Raw genomic sequence first — 13971 nt, forward strand, 5'->3', positions numbered from 1 at the left:
TTTGGATGAGGAAAGGTGCAGTGGAACTTCCAGAGACCAGGCTAGAGGGGGCACAAAGCCAGGAGGCGTCGCAGCGGCTGGTTAGAAGCACTTCCCTCGAGGTGGGGCACTACCTGGGCGCACAGGAACCTGGTAGTCCAGGCGTGAGGTCAGGAGCCGCGCGCTGGGGTCTGTGCTCTGGCATTTGTAGCCGCAGCCTCACCCGCCTTGTCTGGGAAGTGGCTCAGTCCTAAAACTCTGGGCCTTCTGCTTCGAGGGTTGTGTGGAGGCGGGGATGAGCCAGTGAATGGGAACCTGCTTTGCAAAGACTGCCAATCAAGTACAGACAAATCAGCGTGATCAAAGATGGTGATGATAATGACCTCAACCTCTAGCCTGGTGTGAGGAACTAAAAGCAACCACAGGACACTTGCACCCAACGCCTACGGGCGCTGCCGGGGGGCCTCCGGAGCATGCGCGGTGGCCCCGCCCAAGGCAGGCCGTGAGTGAGCCCGGGACGCGCCTGGTCCGGCTCAGAGCTCCGGGTTCGCGGCGGGTTCGGAGCAAGTGCCAGGGGTACTGTGGGCGGGATTCCCCTCCCCCTTCCCCTCCTCCTCCCCCTCCCCCTCCCCCTCCCCCTTCCCCTCTTCCTGCCCCTTCTCCTCCCCCTCCCTCTCCCCTTCCCCCCACAGCAGCTGAAATTCTTCTGGAATAGAATAAGAAAAGCTCCTGGAGAGGAAAGTTGTGGAGGCCCGACTTTTTTTTGTTTGTTTGTTTTTTTGTTTTCGCCCACTCACGATTTCATATTTCACAACTCAGAAAAGTCTACAAGGAGCTTTTACAAACACTGTGTCAGCCACCTTGTATTATCCCCATTTTACCAGTGAAGAAACTGAGGCCGAGATTAGTTAAGTGAGTTATCACAATACAAGTGAATTGCAGAAAATTGGAATTGGGGATTTCTGGCTTCAGGCCCTGTGTCCTTGGAAACCAGTGTTCACAGAACTACCGAGCTAAATGGACAGAGAAGCGGGTCGGGGAGAAAGGAGGGAGGGAGGGAGAAGGGAGGGAAGGAAAAGAAAGAAGAGGGAAGAAAGAAAACATCTTTTAAGAGAGTGCAGTTCAGGTGACTCACGCGGGAGGAGTGAGCTCCGATGGTGCCGCCAGGCCGGCTGCGTGGAGCACGCGCTGTGCCCAGTGTGCCCCGCGTCATCACACCTGGCCCTGCCTCTCCGCCTCTGCTTGGTGGCCCCTGCAGGAACCCCCAACCGGTCCTGCTGCGGGTCAGAGCCCCGCAAGATCCGGCCTGGTAGCCCTGGGCCTCGACCTTTCTCCGCCAGGTCTTCCAGGGTCCGCGCCGTGACGATTCGCTGCACCTAGCCTCGACCCAAGAGCTGCTGGACCCACAGCTGGCCGCGGCCCTGAACCCAGCGCTGGCGACAGCAAGTGTCGGGATGCCAGGGCTGGCGCCCTCCCCTTCTAGCTCAGCCCTCCGAACTCCAGGCTTTGGGGTCGCGTAGGGTCGGCGCGGAGCTCTGGAAGGACTGAAGCTCGCAGTGACCAGAGAATCGGCGAGGTTATGGAGACCCCGCGTCCCTTGGCGTCGCCTGCACCAGGGCGCGCTCGCGTACAGTTGCCAAGGTGCATAAATGCGTCGACGCAAGGGAATGAAGGAATGGAGCGAGCGAGCCCGGCTACCGCGGTGCAGACAATTTCCAAGCTCCGGGCGGCGCCCGCGTCAGCGCTGGGAAGGTTAATGCTCACCTCCTGGACAGCCCAGGCTTGCAAGCTCGCTGCAGAGGAAAAGCAAGAAACTAAACAAGTGCAGACAACAATCACAACACGTATTCTCTGGCCCCGTCCCCGTTGTTTTCTCTCTTGTTGCCATCGGTGTTTGGGATCTAACTTGACCGTTTCGTGTTCCCTGGGGAGGACGCATCTTCCTAACCTGGTGCCCGGGCGCGTCCCCACAGCTTGCGCGCTCTGCTCTGGGGCCATGCAGGGAGGGCGCTACGGGCTGGGGCCGGGAGTGGGGACGCCCGTCGTCGGGAAGGGGGCGCTGTCCCCTCGTGGCCTCCGACCCTGCAGAGCACTGCCACCGCCCTGGAGCTCAGTAGGGTCAGAAAGGGTCGGGGACGAGCTCTTCCCAGGATCCTCCGCCGCAGCTCAAGCTCCCCCGTGGGACCCTCTTTCTCTCCTTTCTCAAATAGCTCCCTTCTCCTGGCCGACCGCGGCCCTGGATCCCACGGGGCGCACTCTGGCCTAGGGGTTTTGCTGGAGGCACATGCGGGAAAGGGGTTGGCCACTGGAAATGGCCTGGGCTTTGCAGGGTTGGGAAGTCCGCCTAGATGGAGGACGCACTCTCTGCAAACGGCCCCAGCTGGATCCCCCGCCGCTCCGCCTCTGGTTCCAGGATGCTGCCCCAGCGGTGGGCACCCTGTTCTTTGCCCGCGCTGCGCAGCGCGCGCCCCGCCCCACACCCTTAAATTCCCGGCCCACCAGTGCAGCGGTTGGGGCGCACCGGCCTAGGGTGCTGCTACTGAATCCTGGCTGGAAAAGAGGGGCAAACCCAGCTATCTCTTTTGTGCGGAAAGCTAATTCTCGGATGAAAATTGTCCCGGGCTCTAGAGGTAAAAATTAGGACGTGAACACAGAGACGCTGCAGTTCACCTTACACTTGCCGGGTCTTAGCCCTGGGGCCCTTTGCATGTTGCATGCAAGGCAGCGGTCGCTGCGCGCGGGGACGTTGAAATCCGGACTCAGGCTCACAGGCTTCATGCCTAGAGTTATATTAACAACAAGCATCACAGGGAGGGTTGGAGCTTTCTCTGCATTTATCTCAACGAATCTTCACAACAGCCCTGGAAGGTCAGTCTTATCACCGTCCCGTGTTAGGATTAGGAAAGGAGATCCAGAGAGATGACTTGTCCAGAGTCGCGCGTTCAGTCACCTGAACACTAAGTCACGTTCTGACTCCGGACCCCACGGCACCCCCCTACCTCCACAACGCTGCCTCCTTCCAGGATCACCTCTGTGGAGCCCCGCACATGGGTGGCGCTCAGTAAATATTAAATTCCAGGATCTAGTCAAACCTGCCGACTTTCATTCAGTAGGTGTCTGAGCCATATTTGCTCACTCATTCTGCAGGCCTTGAGCGCCTACTGTGTGCCGGCGCTTATATGAGAGCGCGGGAACAGCGCTCCTCACAGGGGGCCGGGTGACAGGGGAGCTGCGGTGAGCGCGGGCGAGAGACGACCGTGAGCTCCCAGCCTGCAGTCCCCAGGCTGCACGTGGGCCCGGCACGCACCGTCGGTCTGCACCAGGGTGTGCAGATGAGGGAAACTGGGGGAGTTCGCAGGTCGCAGCGCAGCCAGGGGAGACGCGAGAGGGCGGGAGCGACTCCACTCGGAGAAGCGGGACTGCCAATCGGAGGAAGAAAGACAAAATATAAGGAGAAAATTCAGGGTGACAAGAGCCAGAAGTGAGGGAGCTGGAGGCCTGGACCCGGAGACTGGGTGCGGGTAGAGTGAGAGGAGAAATCAATCAGGTGGCTGAGAACCAGAACAACGGCCTCGCCCTCCTGAGAGCCAGGGGCGGCGGGGGCGTCGAGGGGCCTTGGGTGAGCACTGCACAGAACCCGAGGCGGGATGCAGCCCCCAGCGCCGGCTCCGGCCGGCCTCTGTGGCGGCCCAAGTTGGCTGGGGCTGCGGTGGCCGAAGCCCGGTCGTTTTCGAAAGGAATGGCAGTCAGAATGTTAAGAACGGCTGCTCTGAGGGGTTCATGGTCAACGTCTCTCACACCCAGGCGGGCTCGGCGAAACCTGGTTGGGTTGGATTTTCCGAGGCTCCACGCGCAGGAGGGGCGGTGGAGTCTGGCCGGGGCAGGCAGGGGCTGGAGCGGGCCTCCAGCGCCTGCCTTGCGGCTCTGCGGCACCTGCGGGTCCAAGGCAGGGGGCGGGAGGCGGCCCGGGGCAGCCGGGCGCAGATCCCCGGGCGGGCCCTGGCGGCGGAGGGGCGGGCCGGGGGCAGGCTCGGGGAGGAGGCCCTCCCTCACTCCCTCCCTCCCTCCTCCTCCCGGCAGGTCGGAGCGGGGACCCGGCGGCGGCCCGGGACGCAGGGAGGGGACCTGCGCCGACACCGAGGGAGGGGCCGCGCCGACTTGGAGAGTCATTGGAGGACGCGGCCGCCCGAAGCTGATAAATCAGGGGCCAGGTCGCGGCTGCGGGCCAAGTTAGACGCCCCGACCCGTGCGAGGGCCAGGTCCGCGCCTGCCCCGCCAGGCGAAGCGAGGCGACCCGCGTGCGGCCATGGCCTCGCTGCTGGGAGCCTACCCTTGGCCCGAGGGTCTCGAGTGCCCGGCCCTGGACGCCGAGCTGTCGGATGGACAGTCGCCGCCGGCCGCCCCCCGGCCCCCGGGGGACAAGGGCTCCGAGAGCCGTATCCGGCGGCCCATGAACGCCTTCATGGTTTGGGCCAAGGACGAGAGGAAACGGCTGGCGGTGCAGAACCCGGACCTGCATAACGCCGAGCTCAGCAAGATGCTGGGTGAGTGAGCGCGCGGCCGAGCGGGCTAGGGGCCGGGGGCGGGCGGCGGGCGGCAGGAGGCTGGCGGCCGGGCAGGGCGGGTGGGAGCGCGGAGCCTGGGGACTGCCCGGCACGCGGGACGAGGGCCCTCTTAGTGCCCGCGTGGCTGGCCATCTGCGCGAGCGTGGGTGCTCGCGATGCCCAGGATTCAGAGCGGGGGCACTTGGCGCGGTCCAAAGTGAAACCGCGCGGTGGGCAGGGAGGCTCCTTTGCTGGGACAGGAGCGGAGGTCGGCGCCCCAGGGGGCGGGGAGACGGGGCAGCGGCCAGGCCGGGACGCCTGGCGACAGGGACCGGCGCGCATGGACAGGGCAGGGACGGAAACGTTGAGGCTGGGTGGAACCGGAGTTTACTAGGCATACCGAAGCGGGAAAAGCCAGCATTCCCTGGACCTTACAATTGGGCGATCTCAGAGGAAGGCTGTCACCGATGAAATTATAATTAACGAATATTCCTGAAGAGAGACCCTGTGGAAGGAATCCTTGCTTTAACTAAACAATTAAGAGAAAAACAAAACAAAACGAAAAGCTTACCGAAATAGACTCGATTCGTTCATCTATTGCTCAGTCTCGGGGGTGTAGATAACTTGATTCGGATGCTTGGGCTGTCCTGGAACCTGGCCTCTTCCTGGGCTGTCCCCGCAGGGACTGGGGACGCGGACCTACCAGGTCCAAGAGGTCCAGAGTGAGGCTGTTAGGACACACCCGAACAACCGGAGTTCTTGTGGGGGTTTCTTTTTTCTCCGGTGTCCAGCTGAGTACTTTTCAACCCTGCCTAACCTCTAACTTCTTTGCCTTTCGACGCGGTTTTTATTCGTTTTAATCGGCGAAAACCTTTCAACGCACTTGGTGCACGCAGCGGGAGAAAGGCCCTGTAAGAAGGGACGCGTGGGCACCCGAGGCCGGCTCTACCCTTCCCAAACCCCACCCGGTCCGGAACAGAGCCCTTCCTTTTTTCGTGGGAGTTCAGAGCTCAGGGCTCTTTCCCGAGGCGGAACTTTGAGGATAGGACTGACGCCCCTCTTTCTGCTGGTTAAAGCCGCAGGCCTGCAGAGGGGGTCCCAGGCCGAGCCCTCCTGCAGTTTAGCTGCTGTGCAAAGCAGTTGACGGAGTGCTGGTTGCAAAGGGCCCAGCCTGGTGGCCGGCTGCACCAACTCGCCTTAGTGGTCTGGGGCCTTCTGGGGCCTTTTCCCTCATCAAAAATAGTAACATTTATATTTTACACAGTGTTGGCACAAAGACAAATGTATTAATATGTACAATAATAAAACATTTTATTTAACCTATAAGTTTATATTTTTCTTCAGATTTTAAAAGAAATGAAAATATGTTTGTTGTGGATCCCCAAACGTTTTTTTCCACGGACCCTGGGCACTGTGCCTGTTGACCGTGCCGGCCGGGGGAAGCAATCCCCTGCTATGACCGTCATAGAGGAGGAATTCTGTGCAGGCCTGGGCCAGGGATTGGGGAGGAGGGAGGGGTGAGGAGCATGGCTCTGCAGAGTTGGGGAAGCCTGCTCCCAGGAAAGGGGCAGGGACAGGGACACAGGAGACAGATGCTTCCTGCGAGTTGGTCCCCGTCGGGGCCTGCACTTCAGCTTCAGGAGGTTACAGTTCATTCTGCAGAAAAGACGCGGATTCCTTCCTGCTGAGCCATGTAGCTCCTGGCACTGGGTGAGGGAAACTGCAACACTGGTGCTTTTCACAGTATGGACTTTGTGCACCTGTTAGCAGGGGGCAGCAGGATGATCCCCTCCACCTGTGTGACATTTCCTTCTCAGCTCTTTCCTTTCTGACCTGAGAGGAAAAGGCTGGATATAAGAGTCTCAACTTTTTCCACTATAAACCTTCCAAACCTTAACATTAAAAATGTGACCTAGTCACACTGGTATTTAAAATATATTATGAATGAGAAAGTGCATAAAGAGAAGTAGACATTTGGTAACATTTTAAAATGAACACGTATTTTATTAATTATATAACATCCAGGTACATTTAGAAGCTACGGCCACATTTTATATTGAGACCACAGACAGGGTATGGGGTGCACCTGGATCTTGGGCCGCTTGCAACAGCTTTGTAGCCTCAGCCGCAGGCTGGGGGGAACTGATGACCAGCCCTGAATCTGCAGCTCCTAACACTTTCAAGTCACCCTTTTAAGTGACAACTAATGATGTTAATTGAAAGCTCCATGGAATTTCTGTAAACTTTCACCCAAGTGGTACAATGCCCTTAATTGTTGCCCTCCCCTGGCTCTGAGCCCCTGGCCCAAGGAGCCAGTCTACAGAGGCACTGAGGGCTGCTGTGTGCACGGCTCTGCACCTGGCCCTGTGCAGAATGTGCTGAGTGGAACACAGGGCCCTTTCCTTAGGCCTTAACCTCTGGGCTAGCGGGTCTCAAACTTCAGGACACATTAGCATCATGGGAGAACATGTTAAAGTTGTAGAATCCTGAGCCCGCTTTAGGAGGTAGCAAAGCAACCCAAGGGGTCCAGAAGCCCCCACCCCTAGAAAACACCGCAGGAGGGTGTGCAGTGCACACTGAGAGATGAGGGAAGATGCTCCAGGGACTTGAAAAGCAACAGACAAGCAAGCAATGGTGAATAGAAGATCAAGCGCAGCCAGCATATTAGCACCAGTGGGTTGCAAGCATGGAATAATTTTTAAAGAGAGAGTTTGGAGCTGGAGAGTGTCACAATATCTTTATTTTATACTGAAGAAAATAGAGACTCAGGAAAGTGCAGGGAATGGCTTCTGCATGGAGATCTGTGGCTAAGCAGGTGCCCTGGCACCATCAAGGGTCCGCAAAAGATGGCTGGCTGGAAGTGATGGTTTGCATGTATATGTGTGTGCATGCATGTGTCTGGGTGTGCATACATGTGTTGCAAGCAGATGCTAGCATTCTGGCCTCGGTCATCCAGCAGGTTCCTATTCGACCTTCAGAGGTAAGGAATAGGTATTTGTTAAGCTAAGTGAGAATCTCTGATTTACTGACATCTGTGAAACTATTGACTGAGCCTGGGTTCCCTCCCAGAAAGGGCTGTGAGATTTATGCCATAGGTAAATATGATAGTATCTCTTTAGCCTGCACTAATCAACGAAGGCAGAGATTTTCATGAGAATGCACAAATGTTTAGAATGGACCCTCGAAGGGTAAAAAGAGCCCCAATCAATATCGTGATCATTAGATATTTTCTTCCTGTAGCTGACATATGGTCAGGTGGGCTTTTCACTGGGGACCCCGCATTGTAGCGTGGGCATGCTCTGGCGGCTTTTATATGAGAGGTGATGTTTTCTGTGTGCGCCGTGCACGATCTGGCTTTGTGGTTGCAAGCAGAGGGGTTGATTTCGCTTCACTGTGCCTGCAGGATCTGGGCTGGGAAGAGGGTGCAAGAGGTGCCCGTGTCCTCTGTGGCTGAGAGGGGGAAGGGAGGTGTGTGTGCATGTGCACGTGTGTGGGCACGCGTGTGCATGTGCGATGCCTGAGGGGCACAACACTGAGCATGGCCTCCTCTGCCTTGTGTGAGCAGGAAAGTCGTGGAAGGCGCTGACGCTGTCCCAGAAGAGGCCGTACGTGGATGAGGCGGAGCGGCTGCGCTTGCAGCACATGCAGGACTACCCCAACTACAAGTACCGGCCGCGCAGGAAGAAGCAGGCCAAGCGGCTGTGCAAGCGCGTGGACCCGGGCTTCCTCCTGAGCTCCCTCTCTCGGGACCAGAACGCCCTGCCGGAGAAGAGAAGCAGCAGCCGGGGGGCGCTGGGGGAGAAGGAGGACAGGGGTGAGTACTCCCCTGGCACTGCCCTGCCCAGCCTCCGGGGCTGCTACCACGAGGGGCCGGCTAGTGGTGGCGGCGGCGGCACCCCGAGCAGTGTGGACACGTACCCGTACGGGCTGCCCACACCTCCTGAAATGTCTCCCCTGGACGTGCTGGAGCCGGAGCAGACCTTCTTCTCCTCCCCCTGCCAGGAGGAGCATGGCCATCCCCGCCGCATCCCCCACCTGCCAGGGCACCCGTACTCACCGGAGTACGCCCCCAGCCCTCTCCACTGTAGCCACCCCCTGGGCTCCCTGGCCCTTGGCCAGTCCCCCGGCGTCTCCATGATGTCCCCTGTACCCGGCTGTCCCCCATCTCCTGCCTATTACTCCCCGGCCACCTACCACCCTCTCCACTCCAACCTCCAAGCCCACCTGGGCCAGCTCTCCCCGCCTCCTGAGCACCCTGGCTTCGACGCTCTGGATCAACTGAGCCAGGTGGAACTCCTGGGGGACATGGATCGCAATGAATTCGACCAGTATTTGAACACTCCTGGCCACCCAGACTCCGCCCCAGGGGCCATGGCCCTCAGTGGGCATGTTCCGGTTTCCCAGGTGACACCAACGGGTCCCACAGAGACCAGCCTCATCTCCGTCCTGGCTGATGCCACGGCCACGTACTACAACAGCTACAGTGTGTCATAGAGCTGGAGGCGCCCCGTCTAGCCAGCCCTCGCACCCTCTCCTTCCTGTGCCCTGAGTGGCGGAGGAGCCGTCCAGCCACACCAGCTTTCCTCCCGCTGCTCAGGGCAGGGAGGTCTGAACTGCGGCCCCAGAGCCTTTGGCCTAAGCTGGACTCTGCTTATCCGAGTGCCGCCTCTATCCCCTTCCCCGTGTTCCAGCCCCTGCAGCCCGCATTTTAAGTACATTCCTTCAAGTGAGTTTTCCTCCAGCCCCTGAGAGTTGCTGTCTCCCAGTAGAATGTTCACTGACCTCTTTTCTTTGTAGCCATTATCGAAACTAATGGGGGGACAGACTTGATAGCCAAGGTCCCTTCTGGTCCAGTTTTCTGATTTAGGGTTCTCTCAAGATTAATAAAGGAAGATGGGGAAATTTGACTCATTAATGAGCTCGCTGACCTACGATCTGGTGATAATTTTGTGTGCACAGCCCAAGGACCACGAGGCTTTCTGCACTTTCTGCACTCCCTTCCAAAATGACCGCAAAATTCCAAAGGGACTCATACAATTTGAGAAAAAACAGTCAATCTGACTTGAGAAATTAACCAGTATGGCTAACTATATCACAGAAAATGGGATTGAGTTAAAACTATTTTATTTTAAATATACATTTTAAAGCAGTTCTCTTTTTTTAAAAAAAGTTTTTATTATACACATACTTCAAGAGAATATGCACAGTCTAGGCTGGGCACAGTGGCTCATGCCTGTAATCCCAGCATTTTGGGAGGCCGAGGCATGTGGATCACCTGAGGTCAGGAGTTTGAGACCAGCCTAGACAATGTGGTGAAACCCTGTCTCTACGAAAAATACAAAATTAGCTGGGAGTGGTGGTGCATGCCTGTAATCCCAGCTACTTGGGAGGCTGAGGCAGGAGAATGTCTTGAACCCGGGAGGTGGAGGTTGCAGTGACCCAAGATTGCACCATTGCACTCCAGCCTGCGCAACAAGAGTGAAACTCCTTTTCAAGGAAAAAAAAAAAAAGAATATGCACAGTCTGAATGTATACAAGGAGTGTGAGAGACACATGCCCACTTCATGCAACTCCTAAACTCAAAGTCTAAATCAGATATTTTTATTAACAATGACAACTTCTTGCCAACTCCCTGTTTCTAATGACCCAAAGAGCCAGGGTACCTAAAAGGACTTTGCAACCAAGCAAAGTCACTGTCTTCAAATCTGGATACACACTTTCCCCTCTGTAGATTCAAAAGGTGCTTCCTTCCCGGCTGTCTCCAGCTTCCTTACACTCTTTTCTGGGATTTCTTTTTCTCTTCTTTCTGCTCTTCCTCCACTGTTGAACTCGTCCCTAACTCAAACAGCCCCTGACTTAGCCCAAGCATGCTTCCTCTAGCTGCTGTGAGAAATTGTCTTCGTCACCAGCCAGGTCCTCAGGCAAAGTCCTCAGCCAGTGCTTTACAGCAACTTCCTGCAAATCAGAAACTCACTGTGATTCCAAAAATGTTTCTGAGCCCTGGACCCCTGCCCCCAAAATATTTTATCTTTCCCCCAAACCTCCTTTGAAGGAGCATGCATAACAGTGTGCTGAAAAACAGTTGTTGGTTTTTTGATTTTAGCATATTATTTCCTGTATGAAATATGTTTTATATAATCTCCTATTATTTTTATCTTATGTTTTGTATTGTTGATAAATCCTTTTTGTCCTTCTAAGATGTCCTATTGTAAAATCACTTATAAGATATGATTACTCTTTATGCTATTACTTTATATGCCATTTGGTAATAAATAGTAAATTGTTGATGATATGATTGACTGGTGCGCAGTCCAGAGCATGTATGAATAATCTCATAAAACAGTATCACAGACATTAAGCTAAACTGTTTCATTTTTTTGAAAGAACGACTCATACTTTGGAACAGTTGTCAATATTAATTTGTTGAAAATATTTAATTTAAATAAACATTTTTGTACCATGACTGTTCTATCTTTTGAAATATAGTTTTGCAAAAAGAAAAAGTTTCCAAGCAAGACATAAATATTACATCGAGTGCTACTTGTGGTATTAATCAAAATGTTTTCTACATCGACTTTTTTATTTTAAAAAGTTGTTATCTGATAGGGATGGTTTATTTTATTTTATGAGTTTTGCTAAAGAGATAAATCCAAATTTTACGCATTGGAACCTGCTGTTTTTATTGACAATGAAAGAAAATGTCAACTCATGACCTACATGTAGAACAATTTTCTCCTTGTGATGACTTTACACTCGTAAAGTGGAATGAGGTGACTATCAGGCTGTTTGAAGAATGAAAGTAAGTTTTGTCTACTTGTTTGCTTACTTAAGACTGTCACAGCTAATTTTTTTTTTTTTTTTTTTTTTTTTGTATTTTTAGTAGAGATGGGGTTTCGCCATGTTGGCCAGCCTGGTCTCGAACTCCTGACCTCAGGTAATCCACCCACCTCGGCCTCCCAAAGTGCTGGGATTATAGGCGTGAGTGTGGTTGCAGGTGCCTTTAATCTCAGCTACTTGGGAGGCTGAGGCAGGAGAATTGCTTGAACTCAGGAGGCAGAGATTGCAGTGAGCTGAGATGGCGCCACTGCACTCCAGCCTGGGCGATGGAGTAAGACTGTCAAAAAAAAAAAAAAATACTGTCACATTTTTTTCTTCTTTTTAAAATAATCTCAAAACACACCTGTGTTTGTGGATGTGCTGTGGAAATATATCACAGGCTCTCAGAACTCACTGGGACATTGTGGAGAAGGCAGGAGAGCACACAGAGTAATAATGAAAGGATGCAAATCTAGTGAGGGTTAGGAGCAACATACCAGCCAAAAATCACTGGAAGAAACTGAGGATGACTCAGTCCCTGTGCAGGTCGCCTCTGTCTGGCTGTTGTGCATGGGGAAGCAGTTGGGACTTGCTGGAGTTAAGGGCAGCTGTGTGTTTTCCCAGGCCCTCTGGGCCAAGGAGTGGGTCTTGGGAGAGTCCAAATGGGCATGCGTGTTCCCTTCAGTTTTGATCCTAATCTATAGTCATTACTTTAATAGCACTTTATAGGTGTGCAGAGCTTTACGGAAAGTTTTATGGGCTGTTTCTCATCCACAGCCCCAGGTGGGGCCCGTCATCCACCCACCACATTGTGCAGCAGGGGACACAGAGGCCCAGGGTGGGCGTTGACGAGGGGTGGCTGGCTCGTGTGCCATGTTACCTGGGTTTTAGCATCGTCAGATGTGTGTTGGCAGCATTCGTCGGTCTCACTGCTGGAGTTGGTGCTGCCTGATTTCTCCCACTTTCCTATGGCATGGAGTCATATGAGGTCCAGTTCATACCCATCATGGCCCAGGGAAAGAAAGAAAGAGGAGAGGAAATCATAGGCCGGAGTTAGATGATGCTGAAGACCTTGCTATCCAGGCCGGTGGCGGCGGCCACGGCCCGTGCCAGTCTGCAGTGTCACCGGCTGCCTGGAGCTCCTGTCTACCAGTGCCTGCCCCGCACATCAGCCCACCACTGCCTCAGGGACATGTTTCATTCCAGGACACACTGTGCAGGCATGGTTTCTGTCTCTGGGAGGGCAGGAAGCAGGCTGACAACCAGGCCGCTCTTCCACTGTGTTCAGCTACGGGTGAGACAGTCGTGCCCAGGAGCCAGGGGCATCTGTGAGTTTTAGTTGCCCATTCTGGGCACATCGCTGCCTCTGGTGCAAAGAACATGTCTTGCTTTAGCCAATGGGAATCAATGGCAATACACAGTTAGAAGTTCCTTTTCTGAATCCTATGTGCTGCAGTTCCACCCTTTTCCCTAAGGTCCCTCAGCGCCGGCTTGTTGCCCAGGGCACACAGGTAGCACCAGGGTAGGTTCACTGTGGCTCCCACTCTGGGCCCTTCACTGTGCAGGGTCCTGGGAGGGGCCTAGTCATGTGTTCACATGGCCGCAGGTTTGTAAAAACTTTGCAAAAAGGAAAATGCTTTTGTATTCTTTAAGAGTTCCCCACCCCCTGCCCCAATTGTGCAAGCCGTAAGCCTCATAACACCGGGCTCAGCCCCCATGTGAGCACCACTGTGATTGACCCTGTTCTTTCCAGAAGCCTCTCATGCAACCCTTGCCTGTTGCAGTGTACCCTACCACAGGGAAGCCTATGGGGCCAGGGAAATTCTCGCCTTCTCTCTGTTCCTGTGTTTTCACCGATGCTAATCCTTGATTCCCTGACCTGGGCGACCCTCACTTCTGTCACCATCTGGTGACATCACACTCACTGTCCTAGTCCAGCTCAGACATGCCCAACCTCGCTCAGCAGAGGGGCCAGTCACTCTCCTCCCCAGGCGTCCACAGGACTCGGGCAGACCTTGGTTACTGTGCTCACTGCTGGCCCTGGAACCATCTGCCCTGTGCACTCTCTCCCGCAGGTGACCCACAGAGGCTGCTGGACAAACAAATGAATAAACATATAAATTAAAAAATCACCTGGGATGCCTGTAGGTATGTCAGTTAATCTTGGTGGTAAAGACCTGAATGAACCCTTCTGCGTCCCTAACTTTAACTCCCATTTCCTTGGAAACCAAGACCTTGGGGCCTTTGTGTGTGTCCTTCTTGGGGCTCTGAGGATGGGTCTGATGTGGCCATGACTATTCTCCTGCACCTGCTGGAGTGTAGCCTGGCAGAATTGGGGTGGGAGATGGGCATGGAGACATAGTGAGAGCACTCCTCTTCTGCCCCAGCGTGGAGCAGCAGAAGAGGGCCGAGTGCAGAAGATTGCTGTCATCCATCTCATCTGCCTTTCCTTTTGAGGAGGCTGTGCTCCTGGTTTTATCCCAGTGAAAGGAATTTGGAAGGGACAGTGGGGCAGGCGGTTGGAGGGGGAGGGGTTGGGTGTGCGGGGAGGGAGGAAGGAGGAAGGAAGGAAAAGAAGAGAGAGACATCTATATGAATCTACTTAGCTGTCTGTCTATATATCTATCATCTA

The 13971-nt window shown here is 54.6% G+C and overlaps 1 protein-coding gene across 1 annotated transcript; it reads left to right on the forward strand.

Annotated features, from left to right (window-relative positions):
- Positions 1-4105: 4105 nt before the first annotated feature.
- SOX7 (SRY-box transcription factor 7) lies at positions 4106-10986 on the forward strand. The gene is made up of 2 exons (XM_024251402.3): positions 4106-4523; positions 8089-10986. The coding sequence occupies exons 1-2, from the start codon at positions 4286-4288 to the stop codon at positions 9015-9017; spliced, it is 1167 nt and encodes a 388-aa protein (XP_024107170.2). The 5' UTR covers positions 4106-4285; the 3' UTR covers positions 9018-10986.
- The last annotated feature ends 2985 nt before the right edge of the window (positions 10987-13971 follow it).

Source organism: Pongo abelii, chromosome 7, assembly GCF_028885655.2.
Source record: "Pongo abelii isolate AG06213 chromosome 7, NHGRI_mPonAbe1-v2.0_pri, whole genome shotgun sequence".
Lineage (NCBI taxonomy): Eukaryota > Metazoa > Chordata > Mammalia > Primates > Hominidae > Pongo > Pongo abelii.